The 19,121-nt window shown below is 43.7% G+C and overlaps 1 protein-coding gene across 7 annotated transcripts in view; it reads left to right on the plus strand.

Moving 5' to 3' along the window:
* Nucleotides 1-16,212: 16,212 nt before the first annotated feature.
* cerkl (ceramide kinase-like) overlaps nucleotides 16,213-19,121 on the plus strand; it is a 215,705-nt gene continuing 212,796 nt past the window's right edge. For 3 of the 7 annotated variants that reach the window (XM_038789257.1, XM_038789258.1, XM_038789261.1), the window contains exon 1: nucleotides 16,213-16,634. In XM_038789257.1, the coding sequence (XP_038645185.1) occupies nucleotides 16,391-16,634 (244 nt within the window). In that variant the 5' untranslated portion in view covers nucleotides 16,213-16,390. The remainder of the gene's footprint in view (nucleotides 16,635-19,121) is intronic. The other 4 variants (XM_038789260.1, XM_038789264.1, XM_038789263.1 and 1 more) reach the window with 3 other exon arrangements.

The raw sequence follows: 19,121 nt of genomic DNA on the forward strand, positions 1-19,121 counted from the left end.
TGGGCTTGAATTGCTCAATCTGTCCATCAACTCAAGGGAATCAATAATAGAGACCGGAGGATAGGTCACCTGTCGGTTAGGATTGCATTTGCTGGAGTTCAGAAGAATGCGGGTGGGGGGGGGGGGGGGGGGGGGGGGAGAGGGGGAATCTCATGGAAACCTATAAAATTCTATTAGGACTAGACAGGGTAGATGCAGGAAGGATATTCATGATGGTAGGTGTGTCCAGATCCAAGGGTCATCACCCGAGGATACGGGGTAAACCATTTAGAACAGAGATTTTTTATTTTCCCAATTTAGGGGCATTTTCACGTGGCCAATCCACCTATCCTGCACATCTTTGGGTTGTGGAGTGAGACCCACGGACACACGGGGAGAATGTGCAAATTCCATACGGACAGTGACCTGGGGCCCGGATCGAACCCGGGTCCTCGGCGTCGAGACACAACAGTGCTCCACTGTGCCACCATGCAGCCCCATTTAGGACACAGATGAGGAGAGATTTCTTCACCCAGGGGGTGGTGGGGAAATGGATGTTGCGGATACAGTAGTTCAGGAGGAACACTGAGATACTGGATGAGATCATCATAGAGAGGAAGTACTCGATGGATTGAAATGCTTTAAAATTGATAAGGCGTCAGGGCCAGATGGATTGTTTCCGAGGCTCCTGAAGGAGGTGAGAGAGGAGATAGCAGATGCTCCAAGGATGATTTTCCAATCCTCACTAGACACAGGGGAGATAATGGAGGACTGGAGAAATGCAAATGTGGGATTGAGGGAAATGCGAAACAATTATAGGCCAGTTAGTGTTATGTCAGTGGTTGGCAAATTTGTAGGATCAATCCTGAGAGATGAGATTAACTGTCACATAGAAAGGCATGGACTAGTCAGGGAAAGTCAGCATGGATTTGTTAAAGGAAGGTCTTGCCTCATAAATTTGATTGAATTCTTTGACAAAGTGACAAGAAGGGTTGATGAAGGTAATGCAGTGGATGTGGTGTACTTGGATTTTATCAAGGCATTTGACAAAGTCCCAGATGGCAGATTCATCAAGAAAGTAAAAGCCCATGGGACACAGGGGAATGTGGCAAACTGAATAAAAAGTTGGCTTAGTAACAGGAAACAAATGGTAATGGTTGGTGGCTGCCCTTGCAATTGGAAAGTTATTTCAATTGGTGTTCTACAGGGCTCGGTGTTGGGACCCTTACTGTTGGCTATATATTAACAATTTGGATGTGAACATGGGAAGCACGATTGGGAAATTTGCAGATGCCACAAAGATTGGCCGAGTGGTGGACAGTGTAGAGGATAGCTTATCATCTTCAAAACAATATAGACAGATTGGTGGAGTGGGTGTTAAAGTGGCAGATGTAATTTAACACTGAGGTCATGCATTTAGGGAGGTCAAACAGTTGTAGGGAGTACACAATAAATGGGAAGATACTAAGAGGGGTAGACAAAGTGAGAGATCTTGGGATCGAGGTACACAGATCCCTAGAGGCAGCAGTTCAAGTAGACAATGTTGTTCAGAAATCATATGGAATGTTCTCCTTCATTGGCAGAGGTATAGAACATAAAAGTAAGGACATAATGTTAGAATTGTATAAAACATTGGTGATGCCGCAACTGGAATATTGTGTGCAGTTCTGGTCGTCACATTACAGGAAGAACATTATTGCCCTGGAGGGAGTGCAGAGGAGTTAAAAGAATGCTGCCAGGGCTAGAAAAGTGTGGCTACGAGAAGAAATTGGATAGGCTGGGGTAATTTTCCTTGGAACAGAAAACGCTGAGGGGTGACTTTATTGAGGTGCACAAAATCATGTGGGGAAGGGATAGGGTGGATAGGATAAAATTGTTTCACTTGGTGAAGAATTCTAGAACCATGGGACAGATCCAAGAGAAATGGCAGAAAGTGTAGAGGGGACATGAGGATGGACACTTTTACACAGAGGGTTGTGGGAGTCTGGTATTCGTTGTCTGAGTTGGAGGTGCAGGCAGAGACCCTAAGCTCTTTTAAAAAGTACCTGGATCTATACCTCAAGTGCTCTAAGCTACAGGGCTATGGATCGGGTGCAGGAAGGTGGGATTACAGTGTCCTCAAGTTGGCATGGCTGTAACTTTTCTATGATTCTATGAGTGGTCGGCTTCTGGAATCTTTACTGCAGGAAGTAGTTGAGGCCAAAACATTGCATGTTTTCAAGAAGCAGTTAGATATTGCACTTAGGGTGAAGGGAAACAAAGGATATTAGCTGGGGAGGCGGGGCGGAAAGCAGGATCAGACTCAAAGGGCTGAATGGCCTCCTACTGCTCCTATTTTTTAATGTTTCTAACCCTTTGCCAGCAGATATTATGACACACAATGGGGAAAGGGCAAGAGTAATTTTGGTTAATACACAGTGGCAGAAAATGATAATATTACCAGATATTCTTTTGATATGTATTTAATTTATTTTGACATCAATCTCCATAAACCACTTTAATGACATAACCTTTTTTTATTCATTCATGGGATGTAGTTGTCACTAGCTGGGTCAGCATTTATTGCTGATCCCTAATCATCCTGGAACTGATTGGCTTGCTCGGCCATTTTAGAGACCAGCCAACCACTGGATCTGGAGTCATCTGTATGCCAGACAAAGTTAAGATGGTAGGTTTCCTTCCTTAAATGGACACTAGTGAACCAGGTGGGTTGTACAACAATCAACAATGGTTTCATCTGGGTCACTGTCCGTGTGGAGTTTGCACATTCTCCCCATGTTTGCGTAGGTTTTGCCCCCACAACCCAAAAATGTGCAGGGTAGGTGAATTGGCCATGCTAAATTGCCCCTTCATTGGAAACAATTAGTTGGGTACTCTAAATTTATAAAACAAAAAACAATAAACAATGGTTTCATGGTCATCTTTAGACTTTTAATTTTTATTGTTCGAACCCAGGTCATTACCCTGGATTACTAGTCAAGTGAAAATACCACTGCACCACCACCTACCCCTTTACAGGAAACAAACTTGAGCAGCTCCGCAGCTCCACTAGAAATAAAAACAAGATTAATGTTGGTTTGAACCACAATTAGGGCGACTCTGAAACTAGCCAACTCTTGGAAATCTTGATGAATTCAGGTGTGTAAATTTTACATCCTGCAGTTACTTTCCCGGCATTGGTCGACTCTAGAGTACCCTTTAATCAAGGCTGAAGCCACCCAACCCACCCTCAATATTGCTCCATGTGCAACTGATGTCATTAGACACTTAGCAAGTAGAGACCCTGGAACTACAATTAAACTTCGATACAAAACTGTGGAGGAATCTAGGTGGGGCTGTAATGAAAAAAAAAATGAAATGAAAATCACTTATTGTCACAAGTTGGCTTCAAATAAAGTTATTGTGAAAAGCCCCGAGTCGCCACATTCCGGCGCCTGTTCGGGGAGGCTGGTACGGGAATTGAACCATGCTGCTGGCCTGCCGTGGTCTGCTTTAAAAGTCAGCTATTTAGCCCTGTGCTAAAACAGCCCCTGTAGGCCTGATGTTAGGTTGTGAGTAGGGACAGGGAACTGATTGGATGCAAGGCGCTACTAGAAAGGAAATTGAAGGTGGTGCTCCACCCCTGCTGTTGGTTGTTTGCTCCCACAGATTCACATCCTTTTCATAGGAATGCAGGAACAGAGGAATTCGGAGAAATAGGCAATTCAGCCCTTTGAGCCTGCTCCACCATTCGATCAGGTCATGGCTGATCTCTTACTGGTCTCAAATACACTTCCCCACTGTTATTTTACGTTATGTAAAATCTTATTACTCATTTGCTTTCTGCCAAGATGGTCAATAACTCAATGTTCATTAACACTCAAAGTTTTCAAATAAAGCAAATACTGTTTATTGAGTAACGATAACAATTTAATAGAACATAGAATAGTACAGCACAGAACAGGCCCTTCGGCGCTCGATGTTGTGCCGAGCCTTGTCCGAAACCAAGATCAAGCTATCCCACTCCCTGTCATTCTGGTGTGCTCCATGTGCCTATCCAATAACTGCTTGAAAGTTCCTCAAGTGTCCGACTCCAGTATCACAGCAGGCAGTCCATTCCACGCCCCAACCACTCTCTATGAGTAAAGAACCTACCTCGGACATCCCTCCTATATCTCCCACCCTGAACCTTATAGTTATGCCCCCTTATAACAGCTACATCCACCTGAGGAAATAGTCTCTGAACGTCCACCCTATCTATCCCCCTCACCATCTTATAAACCTGTATTAAGTTGCCTCTCATCCTCCTCCACTTCAAAGAGAAAAGCCCTAGCTCCCTCAACCTTTCCTCATAAGACCTATCCTCCAAACCAGGCAGCATCCTGGTAAATCTCTTTTGCACCCTTTCCAATGCTTCCACATCCTTCCTATAGTGAGGTGACCAGAACTGCACACAATACTCCAAATGTGGTCTCACTAGGCCATGTACAGTTGCAGCATAACCCCACGGCTCTTAAACTCAAGCCCCCTGTTAATAAACGCTAACACACTATAGGCATTCTTCACGGCTCTATCCACTTGAGTGGCAACCTTCAGAGATCTGTGGACATGAACTCCAAGATCTCTCTGTTCCTCCACATTCCTCAGAACCCTGCCGTTGACCCTGTAATCCGTATTTAAATTTTTCCTACCAAAATGAATCACCGCGCACTTATCAGGGTTAAACTCCATCTGCCATTTTTCGGCCCAGCTCTGCATCCTATGTCTCTTTGCAGCCTACAACAGCCCTCCACCTCATCCACTACTCCACCAATCTTGGTGTCATCAGCAAATTTACTGACTTACCCTTCAGCTCCCTCCTCCAAGTCATTGATAAAAATCACAAATAGCAGAGGACCCAGCACTGATACCTGTGGTGCACTGCTGGTAACTGGTCTCCAGTCTGAACATTTTCCATCCATCACCACCCTCTGTCTTCTATGTGATGGCCAGTTACTTATCCAATTGGCCAAATTTCCCTCTATGCCACACCTCCTTACTTTCTTCATGAGCAGACCATGGGGAACCTTATCAAACGCCATACTAAAATCCATATATACGACATCAACTGCTCTACCTTCATCTACACACTTAGTTACCTCCTCAAAGAATTCAATCAAATTTGTGAGGTAAGACTTACCCTTCACGAATCCATGTTTACTATCCCGGATTAAGCTGTATCTTTCCAAATGGTCATAAATCCTATCGTTCAGGACCTTTTCCATTAACTTACCGACCACCGAAGTAAAACTAACCGGCCTATAATTACCAGGGTCATTCCTATTCCCTTTCTTGAACAGAGGAACAACATTCGCCACTCTCCAATCCTCTGGCACTATCCCCGTGGACAGTGAGGACCCAAAGATCAAAGCCAAAGGCTCTGCAATCTCATCCCTTGCCTCCCAAAGAATCCTAGGATATATCCCATCTGGCCCAGGGGACTTGTCGACCCTAAGGTTTTTCAAAATTGCTAATACATCCTTCCTCAGAACATCTACCTTCTCCAGCCTACCCGTCTGTATTACACTCACATCCTCAAAAACATAGCCCCTCTCCTTGGTGAACACTGAAAAGTATTAATTCAATGCCTCTCCTATGTCTTCTGACTCCATGCACAAGTTCCCACTACTGTCCTTGACCGGCCTAACCTCACCCTGGTCATTCTTTTATTTCTCACATAAGAGCAAAAAGCCTTGGGGTTTTCCTTGATCTGACCCTCCAAGGACTTCTCATGCCCCCTCCTAGCTCTCCTAAGACCTTTTATTAGCTCACCTGGCTACCTTGTAACCCTGAAGTGACCCACTGAACCTTGTTTTCTCATCCTTACATATGCTTCCTTTTTCCTCTTGACAAGACAGTCAATCTCTTTTGTGAACCATGGTTCCCTCACACGGCCATTTCCTCCCTGCCCGACAGGCACATACCTATCAAGAACACGCAGTATTTGTTCCTTGAACAAGCTCCACTTTTCATTTGTGCCTTTCCCTGACAGTTTCTGTCCCCATCTTATGCTCCCTAATTCTCGCCTAATCGCATCATAATTACCCCTCCCCCAATTATAAACCTTACCCTGCCGTATGACCCTATTCCTCTCCATTGCAATAGTGAAAGACACCAAATTGTGGTCACTATCTCCAAGGTGCTCTCCCACAAACAAATCTAACGCTTGGCCCGGTTCATTACCCAGTACCAAATCCAATGTGGCCCCCCCTCTTGTCGGCCTATCCACATATTATGTCAGGAAACCCTCTTGCACACACTGTACAAAAACTGCCCCATCCGAACTGTTCGACCTATAGAGGTTCCAATCAATATTTGGAAAGTAGTTAGTTAACTGAGTCTGTTCTTTCTCAACAACTAAATTATAGATTAAATTAACAAGACTAAATACATATTAACTATGATTAATGACACCTGCACATTAAGCTACCTCTCTCTACCTCTGGTCACCAGTCACTCCAAACACAAAGAGTCGGGAACTCTCTCTGAGTTTACCTTTTATACCCATCTCTAGTGCTGCCATCTAGTGGTTATCTAGTTGTTACTTCTGTATATTAACCCATTACATACACAGAGATATGCAGATCACTGCACCCACCTGTTCCCAGATTCCTTTAACCCTTTTTTTTGTCCTCTTTCAGGTTCTTACATTTGCATCACTTCCACAAAATCTCCGACATCCTTCTACTCCATTGTAGCAGCCCCTGACCCGATAATTCACTGTTGCCATTCATACGTTTTCCACCAACATTCCATCTAGACCCCCCTCAACGTGACCATCCTTCACTAGCAAAACCCTCATATTTACTTTCCTCAACTTCATAGAAAGATTTGGTGTATTTCGCCTCCCAACCTCTCTTCTGCTCTTTCAACATAGTTGTGCAAGCTTTTCTTCAAGTATTTTTTCCAATTCCCCTTTGAAAGTTATTTTTGAATGTGCTTTCACCAATGTATTTCAGAACCCGATAATTTGTATAAATATTTTATTTTCCTCATGTCACTTTGTTTTTGTCAGTTTATCGTAAACCTGTGTTCTCTTGTTACCAATCTTTCTGCCATTGCAAACAAGTTTCTCTTTACTTACTCAATTAAAACCATTCATAATTTTTAGCACCCGTAACACCACTGAGGAAGATAGTCCTAGTTAGTCTTTCTAGATAACCTAGTCTTTTATCCCTGGTATCATTCTAGTAAATTTATTCTGTGCCACCTTTAAAGCTTTGACATCCTTCCAAAAAAATGTGGTAGCGCAGAATTGGCCACCATACTCCAAATGGTATTGGAGTTTGGTGGGCCTAGCTATTATGTTAAAAAGTCTCAGCATTGCTTCCTTGCATTTGATCTCTATGTTTCATTAAAAAGGATTCCTCAGCCCTGTTAACATCCATCTTTATCCCACCACTTATAAAGACTTGTGTATGTACACCTTCAGGTTTCCCTGTTCCTGTATACCTTTAAAATTGTACCGTATTGCTTCTTTTCATTCTTCCTAAATTAATCACTTTAGATTACTCTTCATTAAAATTAATTGGCTATGTGTCTGTACATTTCACAGTCTATGTACCGCTGTCTATGTATTCCATAAACTTTAAAATTATGTCCTGCATTCCCAAGTCCATGTCATTAATCTTCTCTACTTTTGACTCAAGGCATCCACCATCTTTTGCAGCTATTGATTTTCTTACCATCCTTCCGTACAATCACCCCTACCTTTTTTGCACTCTCCCTTGTTCACCTATTGCTTACAATGAACCTTATCTCTCCAAACCCTCATTTCATTCCCAAATCCTAACTTCCATTTCCTCACCTCATTGCATTAGCCATCTCTTCCAATCGCATTGTCTTCAGCTGCATTTCCATACCTCTTATACATTCACCCACAAGAACAAAATTTCTAAAATTGCTTTCTCTCTCCCCAAAACTACACCCAATTACCACCATCCAGTCTTAAAGGTGAATAAGTGGTTCAGATTTGTCAGTCAGAGTTTGCTGCCGTTCTATGCCGCTTTGAGGCCTGCACTCACCGGAAGTATTGGAGCAGTTGTATTTGTTCATCAAAGGAGGTCAAGTTTGGTCTCTGGGCAATTAAAGTCCTCCTGCACTTCCATTGCCACCAATTTAATTGGCAATGAAGAAAGATCTGGCTTGTTCAGAAGATAAACACCCTTTTCAGTGCTTTAATTATAAGAGGCTGTATAGTCTCTCTGAGAGGTGAGTGGCTCTAAGGCTGATTGACAGCAGTAAGGATCATTTACAAAGGCCAAAGTGGAGCATAGCACCATGACAGATGCCGAGGCAACAAATGCGATCCAAGAATCAAGGAGCATATTCAACCAATTTCTTAATAGGCTTGCCAATCTGGCTGGACATATTCTGGGAAATGTTATCACATTTCCCAGCAGCATGGTAGCATAGTGGTTAGCACAAATGCTTCACAGCTCCAGGGTCCCAGGTTCGAATCCCGGCTTGGGTCACTGTCTGTGTGGAGTGTGCATGTTCTCCCCGTGTGTGCGTGGGTTTCCTCCGGGTGCTCCGGTTTCCTCCCACAGTCTAAAGATGTGCAGGTTAGGTGAATTGGCCAGGCTAAATTGCCCTCAGGGTCCAAATTGCCCTTAGTGTTAGGTGGGGTTACTGGACTATGGGGATAGGGTGGAGGTATGGGCTTGGGTAGGGTGCTCTTTCCAAGAGCCGGTGCAGACTCGATGGGCCGAATGGCCTCCTTCTGCACTGTAAATTCTATGAAATCTATGATCTCCTACCTTCAGCTGCCCCTCCCCAGACTCCTGTCACTGCTCAAGGCTTTTCAATGTGTTCTGGTTTTGCCTTTTGAAAATCCCATGATTATTGGACAACCCAAAGCACTTTATGGCCAATGAGAAGTACTTTTAAAGTGCAGGCCCCATTTGTACTGTTCGAAATGTTTCACACTCGTATTTTAAGTTCACTAAATTTGGGGGAGGGGATCTTTCAAAAGCAATCGGCTAGTTTGAAGCTACAGCAAACTGCAGATGAGCTCAGTGATCACTGCAGCTGATTTGATTTGATTTATTGTCACATGTACTGAAGTACAGTCAAAAGTATTTTTCTGCAGCTGAGTAACGTACACAGTATGTACATAGTAGACACAAGAATAATTAGCAAGGAACATTGACAAATGGTACATCGACAATGCTCCACTTAATACAGATCTTTGTAAGATTCCCCACAATGCAAAGTGTTGCATTGTGATCTTGCCGTTGCAACAATGTACAGAGAACATCTAGTTGTTTAACTAGAACAATGATTTATTGATGAACATGTGGGAAGATAACAAACAGATGACTATACAGACAACATTACTAAATGAGTTTAGTGCACTCTCCTGGAGCTATCCTATGTGCGGCTGTCCTGTTATACGCTTTACTACCAACTGGCGAGAGTCTCACGTGACATGACCGATGTCTGACGTCACCTGCTGGCTGGAGATCGCATTATTAACAATGTACAAAACTATTCAAAGGCATATCACCACATCCCCCTTCCCCTTTCTTTGGAGATGTTAACTTTTTTTAAAATATAAATTTAGAGTACCCAATTATTTTGTTTTTCAATTAAGGGGCTAAATTGCATCATTACTATTATTATTATTAATAATGGGGAGAATGTGCAAACTCCACATGGACAGTGACCCAGGGCCAGGATTCAAACCCGGGTCCTCAGCACTGCAGTCCCAGTGCTAACCACTGCGCTACCGTGCTGCCCTGATGTTAACATTTATATACAAAAACATGATTTGTATTATTCTTTAACACAAGTTATGTATTTTTTATACAGATGCAACTTTGTTTCAATCAAAATGATATGCCTGATGAATGTATCCATGTTGCACAGCTCATTGTGCATCTCTGACAGGATCACCCCGTTGATCTTCTGGGCTCTCATCAGATTCCCATCATCTCTTTTGTTTCTGGAAGACCTGTTTCCACGCAGGTCTTTTTTATCTGAGCCTTCTGACGCGATGCGTCCTGAACACTGGTATCCTTGCTAGCCATGCCTGTGTCAGCAGTTTCTTTAGTTTTTTTGACACATTGCTTTATGTTGCGTCGTCGTGTACTTTCTGGGTGTTGGCCACATTGCCAATGTCTTCTTATTTAGCATCACAGGTGGTGTGACTCATGGTATCCCCCACTCTCCTTTTCCTCTTCTTATTCGTGATAATGATTTTGTGACTGCGCCACTTCTTCTGCTTGGCTTTGGTAGCACCCGTCTTGCTGCGAGTTGAGCTATGGGAGCAGGGGTGGATTAACCAATAAGCAAAATAAGCACGTGCTTAGGGCATCAAGGGAAGGGGGCACCACAGAAATTTTCCATAGCCGAATTTACCATGGTCCATGGGCCATATGGTGCAGTACTGCAAATGGTGCAGCTGAATCAGGATCCGCAAAAAGGGGCCCCCACATTAAATGAAAAAATTACATACAGATATATACAATAATAACAAGAGCACTCAGAGAGTGCAGACCTCCGCCAAGGGTTATGAAATCGAAGGAAAAAAAAATCCCCCCCCCCACATAAATGAAAGCAGGGGAAACTTTGTATGCAGTCTGTGAAATTTGTATACAATCTGTACGTCAGTGGAAAAAAAACAAACACACACATACTCCGACAAAAACATAACCTCCTTGGCGGAAGTAAAAATAATAATAATAGTAATGATAGAGATTAATGATATACATTAATCTTGGGAATGCAACAAGATTAGAATCTGGTAACTGCCCCACGGTCCACGGAGGCTCACGTGATCGTTCTTGTCTAAGTCTTTTCATGTCGGCTGTCCCGTTCAGTCGTCCACTGAGAATGAGACTGTGCAGGGGCGCTAGTAGCTCACTCAGCGTCAACAGGCAACAACACACGTGCCAACATTGTAACTTTATAAGTAAGCTGATTCCTTTTTTTTAATGACACTGCCTATGATATGTGTAACTGTGTTGATTGCCGCATAATAATTCAAACAAAATATTCTTTTTATTTCTGTATTTTACAGACACCAAGAACCAAGATGAAACGTGTTCAGTTAAGTGGTGCACAAAAGCGAAAACTATCAAAAAAGAAACAAGAGAAGGCTTTGGATTTAGAGTCCAAGACTGCAAAGCTGACTGATTTCTTCACACAAGTTCCACAACATGATATACCGATTCCGGGTCAAAACCAATCTCCGTCATCAGAAGTGGACACAAATATGGTAAATACCACTTTAATGGTCACAAATTGCTCAGCTGAGCGTTCATTTTCTCAGTTGAAGTATATTAAAAATCCCATCAGAACAACTATGCAACAAGGCAGGCTGGATGCCTTATCTCTATTAAGTATAGAAGCAGATGTGTTACATAAGATTAGTTTTGAGGATCTGATCAAAGACTTTGCAATTAAAAAAAGTAGGAGAAAACTTTTCAAATATAAATAAAGTGGAAGTATACAAAAATAAACATTATTTTCCATCTTACTGTAAGTTTTGTTTAATTTCGATAAATAAAATTTTATTTTATGGTTTATTATTGTTTATATTTTGAATTACATATATATGGGGGCACCAAAATCTTTTAAGTGCTTAGGGCCTCTAAGGGTCTTAATCCGGCCCTGTATGGGAGTGGTTGCTTGTGGATCGTCTGCCGAGACGTCGCATGTTTCCATACTTCTGAGGGACTGTGCGGTTGTGGTCAAGTTTGCACCTTCAGTAGCGGCTGCTGAGCCTTGCACTCTGGTGTTTGGGTTCTGTTCCTGCATCCTGTGCTTGAGCCCCAAGTGATGGCTCCTTGTCACTCGAAACGATAATGCATGGGTTATCTTTTTCTGAAGAACCAAGTAGTGGCTCATCATCATCTGGTAGTATGATATAAGTATCACCTGTTGTTGTAATGCTGCATACAGATGCACCAAATCTTATCTTTCAGTAGTGTGGTCTTGAGTATTGGGGAGTCCACTACCGGAACCATTCCATAGGGCTGAGATGACTCATTGTATCCTCTGGAGCCAGTTTCTCCAGAATGGGTATTATATCTTCCGTTACTAGTTTTTCACAGCTGGGTTGTTCTCATACAAAGTGTCTGCTACTGCAATCTCATTTTCAGTCTCTGCATATGTCATCTCAGAGCTTTCGCACTAATTGGTGTCCTGCGCAGACTGGGCGCCACTTGTGATCACTTTGTCACTCCTGCCAAACCACCTGAATAGCTCTACAAGGGCACCCTCATTTAGTTTGCCGTCACTACCGTGAAACAGCCTGACCTGCATTTCATAGTTGTCCTCATCTGGTTCACCCTCTGAGCCTCTACTTTCCTCATCGTGCTCATGGTCTTTTTACATATCGTAGTACTCATCATTGGAGTCTGCATCATGTCATGAGAATGTCACTTTAAGAAATGTTTGTCTGCTCCTGTTACTGCAGTGACGTCAGAGTGTAGGTGGAGCTGAGCTCTGGCTCTGCTTTTTAGTTTCACTTTAAGGCAAGCTTGGGTGCATCTGTTTTTTTGGTTTTGTTTCAGTGTTGGAGCTACAGTCAGCCGCAGGAGGTGCAATGTTGCTCTCTATGCCATTTAAAGACTATCTCTTGATCATTTGGCAAATTCAGAGTGATAACTGTTCTCAGTAGTGAATTTAAACCTGATGTGTTTCTGTTAAAAGTTTTTAAAAAGTCTTATGTATGTTAAAAGGAAAGCTTAAGGATTATTTAGTGTTGTATTCTTTGCGGGTTGTATTTGAATTGATGGTTGCTAAGGTGTTCACTGTATGTTTTAAAAAGGTTAACTTGAGTTCATAGAATAAACATTGTTTTGCTTTAAAAAATACTTTTCCATTTCTGCTGTACCACACCTGTAGAGTGGGCTGTGTGCTCCCCATACCACAATCTAGTAAAAGTTGTGGATCAGGTGAACTCCATGATACATTTTGGGGTTTTCTAAACCCTGGCCCATAACAATCATCACACTCATCATCATTGTTGTCCGTGAAGTATAACACTGCCCGTGGAATTTTGTGTTCATGCAGGAAATTATTGATTTTCCAGTAACAGCGAGTCTTCCTACAGAGCTTCCATCTAGCACTCCATGCTCTGGAACCACAAGAGTGAAGAAATTGAAGGAGTCATTTAGTTCAGTTTTCAAAACTGTTTTACGAGTACCCTGACTGTTATGTGACTGCTTCATTTTAATGGTTTCCAGTGTGGCATTTTTGCTTTTTCTTCCAGTCGATGTGGCAGCCATCAAAAGATTTGGCTGGTTTTTGGGTACGTGTACAAAATATGTATCTTTCAAATGTTGTATTTTTGGAGATCAATGCCGGTCGAAGTACTTTATCACCTTATAGCAGCTCTTGCTTTCCTCTTCACAATCAAAGCAAAGGTATTGTGGATTTTGATTGCTTGTGCACCTGCTACCATGAGCAGCAACACAATGTGCCTCTTGTCAGGCTGTGCCTGTTGGCCAAGGGCTGAAACATAGTTGTTTGAAAACCCGTCAGTTTCCATTTACGTTACCTGAGACTTGAAGCTGGTGGGGTGCTTTTAAACCTTCTATCTCAAACTTCACCATCATTTGTTGCGTTGAGTCGCATATAGCAGTCACAGATCTGCAGAAGAATCTTCTCTTTTTCGATCTTCACTCTATTTCTGATCGCCTTTTCTGTTGTTACCTTTAAATGAACTGAACACCTGGTACCATGTCGTGTTCTGTGATCTTGCCATTGCAATGATGCAGATAGAACATCTAGTTGTTTAACTAGAATGATGATTTATTGATGAACAGAAGGAAAGATAACAAACAGAATACTATACAGACAAAGTTACTAAATGAGTTTGGTGAACTCGTCTGTGCGATTGTCCTATTGTATGTCTTACTACCCACTGGTGAGAGTCTCGTGTCACATGACTGATGTCTGATGCCACCAGCTGGCCAGAGGCCGCATTACTAACTATGTACAAAACTATTCACAGGCATATCACCACACAAAGTACTACCATCATTGCTCTGAAGAATGTGCTATTTGTTTGGATCTAAAGAGATGAGGCAGAGCGAAGAAAATAATCTAAGCAGATCCTATACCAGTGGTTCCTAACCTTCTATCTCTCACGGCATACCTTTATATTAGAAAACTCTTGAGGCAAACATCTGATATTCTCCAACTGAGCTGCCCTAATGCAAAAAGCTTTAAATCTCTAAAATCTCATAACACCATTTAATGCAATTTTCATTCATTTAAGAAGTTTTCAATGGAAAATTATTATTTGCCTGTGACATATTGGTTGATAACACGGAGGATTACTGTAGACTGCAGGAAGATATTAATGGGCTGGTCAGGTGGGCAGAAAAGTGAGCAATGGAATCAACCCAGAGAAGTGGGTGGTGATGCATTTGGGGAGGTCAAACGCAAAGGAATACACAATAAATAGGATACTGAGAGTTGTAGAGGAAGCAAGAGGCCTTGGAATGAATGTCCACAGATTCCTGAAGGTAGCAGGACAGATCAACAAGATGGTTAAGAAAGTAAATGGAATCCTTTCCTTCATTAGCTGAGGCATGGGATGGAAGAGTAGGAAAGCTATGCTGTAACTACATAAAACATTAGTTAGGTTACAACTGGAGTAGTGAGCAATTCTGGTCACCCAGTTACAGAAATAATATAATTTTACTAGCGGGTACAGAGATTTAGGAGGGTGTTACCAGTACTGGGAAATTACAGCTATGAGGAAAGATTGGATAGGTTGGGGTTACTTTCCTTGGAATAGAGGAGGCAGAGGAGAGATTTGCTTGCGATGTACACAATTGATGTGCTTGGTTAGAGTCGATGGAACGGGCTTATTTACTTTAACTGGTCAGTGATTAGGGGGCATAAGGTGTAAAGTGATTTTCAGTAGGATTACTAAAATGAGATAAGGAAAAATGTTTTCACTTAGAGTCTGGAGTCTGGAATTCACTGCCGGAAAGGGTGGTAGAAGCAGAAAACCTCACCTCATTTAAAATGTGCCTGGATCTGCCCCTAAGGTTTAATCTGTAGTGCAATACAAAAGAAAAATACTGCAGAATGCTGGAAATCTGAAATAAAAAAAGAGGTAATTTTTCAGCATCTTTTCTACATTAAATATTATGTCTTTGTAATTTATGTGAATAATGTGTGGTGCGTACGTCAAATGCTAGGTGCTGATTTTATGCCCAATATTTTACCTGTTTCAGTACTACAAAGATTCTGTCAACCCGTTCATAGATCTTCCACAGCAGTGGGAATATGAGCAACTGTTCGGAGTGAAATTTACGATCAAAGTTCAGATTGCAAAGACATTTTAAACCCGTTTTTCCAAAGTGATAAAAAATGAGAATGGAGGAAACTGGCTGGAGTGTGTAAGTCACCTGTAAGCTAAGAGGCGGCCCCAAGCCTTTCCAGTTACGGGGGTTAAAGGAGTAAAAACTTACCTGGAGATGCAATATGTAGAATCACAGAATTTACAATGCAGAAGGAGGCCATTTGGCCCACCGGCCCTAAGGAAAGAGCACCCCACTTAAGCCCACATCTCCACCCTATTCCCATAACCCAGCAACCCCATCTAACCTTTTTGACACCAAGGGCAATTTACCATGGCCAATCCACGTAACCTGCACATCTTTGGACCGTGGGAGGAGACCGGAGCACTCAAGAGGAAACCCACGCAGACACGAGGAGAACGTGCAGACTCCGCACAGACAGTGACCCAAGCTGGGAATCCAACCTGGACCTGTGAAGCAACTGTGCTAACCACTGTGCTACCGCGCTGTCTCTGGAGAGTACAGATAAGGTAATCATTTTTACTCCAAAATATTTACTCTATTCATAAAACTTGTAAAAGTACATTACAAAACATTTCAACTTGAAAATTGCAGAAGATGGATTAAAATATATGTTGTCTCCATACACATGGTCCACTCTTAGATGCCTTCTATACAACTGTAATGCTCTTTCTACTTACAAAATACATTCCCTGTCAGGCATATAGCCTGAGCGCAAAACATTTCCCATTGAAAGAATGTGCAAAAACTTGAGCTCTACTCTGCTTTGTCGACAGGTAAGCGAATACACTTTACTCTCATAGTGAGAACCTTCCTTATATTTAAGTGGTCATCTCCCTCCTTTCCACCGAAAAATAACTTCACTGCAGAGATTTGCTGAGGTGAGGGTGGAGTCTCGCGGGCAGCCGATGGTCCGCGCGCGCTTCCAACGGTCGCTCCAGTGAGCCCAGCGACCGTACGCGCGCCCCCGCCCGCAGGTCGGTCACGCTCATAGCGGGACCGAGCGTGAGGAGGAAGCGTTGCTGTGACGGTAACAGCGTAAACAGGACGGGGCTGAGCAGGTCGGAACGAACGCAGTCGTGACCCATTTTGCGGTTCGCGCGATGTGTGCTGTCGGGCGGCGAGCAGTCACCCCCCTCACTGCCTGGTCTGAGGCAGAGGAAGGCGGCGCCGGGCGGGCAGTTTTGCAGCCCCCCGCAGAGTCCCAGGAGGTGAGGGGCACAGAAGGGGGCGGTCCGGAGGATCTGATCTGCAGGGGCATATTCCAGATAGAAAAAAGAAGCTGCGACGTTGTGTTGACATCGAGCAGATTGAAATGGACGCCGATTGAGCCGGAGAGCTTGGCAGGTGGGTGGCAGGGGTCATTGGGTTTGCCAAGAGTGAGCTGGAGCTAAGAGCAGGGATCCTGCACTGTTCACACAGCTCAGCGTTGCTGATGGAGGCTCACACATGGCTGCAAGATCCATCTAGAAGTTTTGGATTCCTGCAACATTACGGTGCAACACCTGTAGGGTTTAGCTAAGTTTGTTGGATTTCCGAAATTGTTCACGCGGGGCAAGATAACTGAAAGATCATTCTTTTTTTAAGACAAAGTTTTTAACAATAAAAGTACTCTGGGCGGGATTCTTTGATCATGAGGCTAAGCGTTGGCGCCCGTCGGAAACGTTGTTGTCTTTCTCGATGGCGTCAACGTGGCTCCAGGATCAGCAATTCTGGCCCCTACAGGGGGGCAGCAGGGCACTGGAGTGGTTCACGCCACTCCAGCTGCTGATCCGGCTGTGGAATGGACACCGAGGGATGCGTGCATGCGCAGTGGGCCCGGTGCGAACCTGCGCATGCGCAGTCCCACCAGCGCAATTTCCGCGCATGTCTCCCTTGTTCGTGCTGGCCCCGACCCAACATGGCGCAGGAGTACAGACGCTGGCACGGAACAAAGGAGGCCGACCCGCCGATCAGTGGGTCCCGATCGTGGGCCAGGCCACATCGGAGGCCCCACTGGGGTCGGACCCCCACCCCCCACCCCCCGGCTGCCTCCGGACCCTTCAACGCCGAGGTGCCGCCGGCTCAGAGAATGTTAGAACGCCGCCGGTGAGACTCGGGTTTTTTTTTACGGCCGCTCGGCCCATCCAGGTCAGAGATCACGGGGGGTGCGGGCGCGTAAATCAGCCCCCAACCGGCACCGCGCCTACCACGCTGGCCCCAATGGCGGCGATTCTCCGCTTATCGCGTCAGGGCTGTGTTGTTCCTCGTGTCTTAATAAAGCTCGCAGTCTCAAGTGTGGAGAAGATGCTTTATTGTGGGTTCGTTCAGTTTCCAGAGCTCGACCTAGAACTACCTTCCAGTGCTAACTACCAGCTTTGCTTGCTGTGTGTGTGCTTGCCAGCCCGCCTGCTGTGAAGAGTGTGTCCTCACTTCCTGTCCTGATGTATTTATATGGCTCTCCCGTGCTCCCTCTAGTGGTCGCTCAGTTGTGTTGCATCTGGTTAACTTGTGATCACCACATCCCCCTTTTTCTCTTAACATATTTTCTGAACATCGTTAAAGAAAATTGTATATCCTGTCCCAGTGTATTTATAGCTCTCCCGCTCGTGTTTGCTCTGTTGTTTTTTTTGTATCTGGTCAATCTACGATCACCACATCCCCCTCTTTCTCATTACATAGTTTCTGTACATCATTAAGGAAAATTATACAAAACAGTAACTTATGATATGCGTATCTATACAAGTGATGATGCTATTGCCTTAGTTAACAAAGCCAATGTATTTATATGTCCAAACTTAATAAACACATTTATGAGTCCAAACTTGATGAATTTGTTCAGAGCTTTTTTTTTTTTCTTTTTGTTGTTGATGACGTGGTGATATTGATATTGCAAGTCCGCTGTGAATGTTGTTGGTGTTCCTTGTTATCTTAAGTACCCAATGCGTCATCCCGAGGTGTTTGCATGGTCACATCACTGATGTTGACTGGCATGGACTTTTTTCTGTGCTTGTGGTGTTGATTTATTGTCTCATCCGCCTTGGATGCTGGTGTGCTTTGCCATTGTGTACAAGTCGTTGTTTCATTGCTGTTGTTTCTGTCGTTCCTGTTTTTGTTGTTTCCGTTGCCGTACTTGTCGCTGTTTTTGTCGTTTCCGTCTTTGTTGTTGTCGCTATCTTTGCTCCTGACTTTGTTGTGTTTGTTGCCATTCTTGTTGTTTCTGTCTCTGTCGTTGTCGCTATCTTTGTTCCTGACTTTGTTGTGTTTGTTTCCATTCTTGTTGTTTCTGCCTCTGTCGTTGTCGCTATCTTTGTGCCTGACGTTGTTGTTTGTCTTGTTGCGCTTCATGTTGCTTTTATTCTTGCTGTTGTCGTTCTCGTTTCTGCTGTGCTTCTTGCTATTGTTGTTTGTCTTGTCGCGCTTCATGTTGCTTTTCTTCTTGCTGTTGTCGTTCTCGTTTCTGCTGTGCTTCTTGCTATTGTTGTTGGTCTTGTCGCGCTTCATGTTGCTTTTCTTCTTGCTGTTGTCGTTCTCGTTTCTGCTGTGCTTCTTGCTATTGTTGTTGGTCTTGTCGCGCTTCATGTTGTTTTTGTTCTTGCTGTGTTTCTTTTGACTTTTGTTTTTCTTGTTGCTCGTCTTCCGGAGTCAAAGTCTTCTTGATTACATTTGACGCGGTGTCTGTGGACTCTCGGCGCTCCTCTTCTGGAGTCCAAATCTGCATGATTTCAGTTGAGGTGGTTTCTCTAGACTCTTGGTGCTCCGCTTCTGGAGTTAAAATCTTCATGATTTCTGTTGATGTTGTCTCACTGGACTCCAGGTGCTCCTCTTCTGGAGTCAAAATTTGCATGGTTTCTT

The sequence above is a fragment of the Scyliorhinus canicula genome, chromosome 2 (assembly GCF_902713615.1).
Source record: "Scyliorhinus canicula chromosome 2, sScyCan1.1, whole genome shotgun sequence".
Lineage (NCBI taxonomy): Eukaryota > Metazoa > Chordata > Chondrichthyes > Carcharhiniformes > Scyliorhinidae > Scyliorhinus > Scyliorhinus canicula.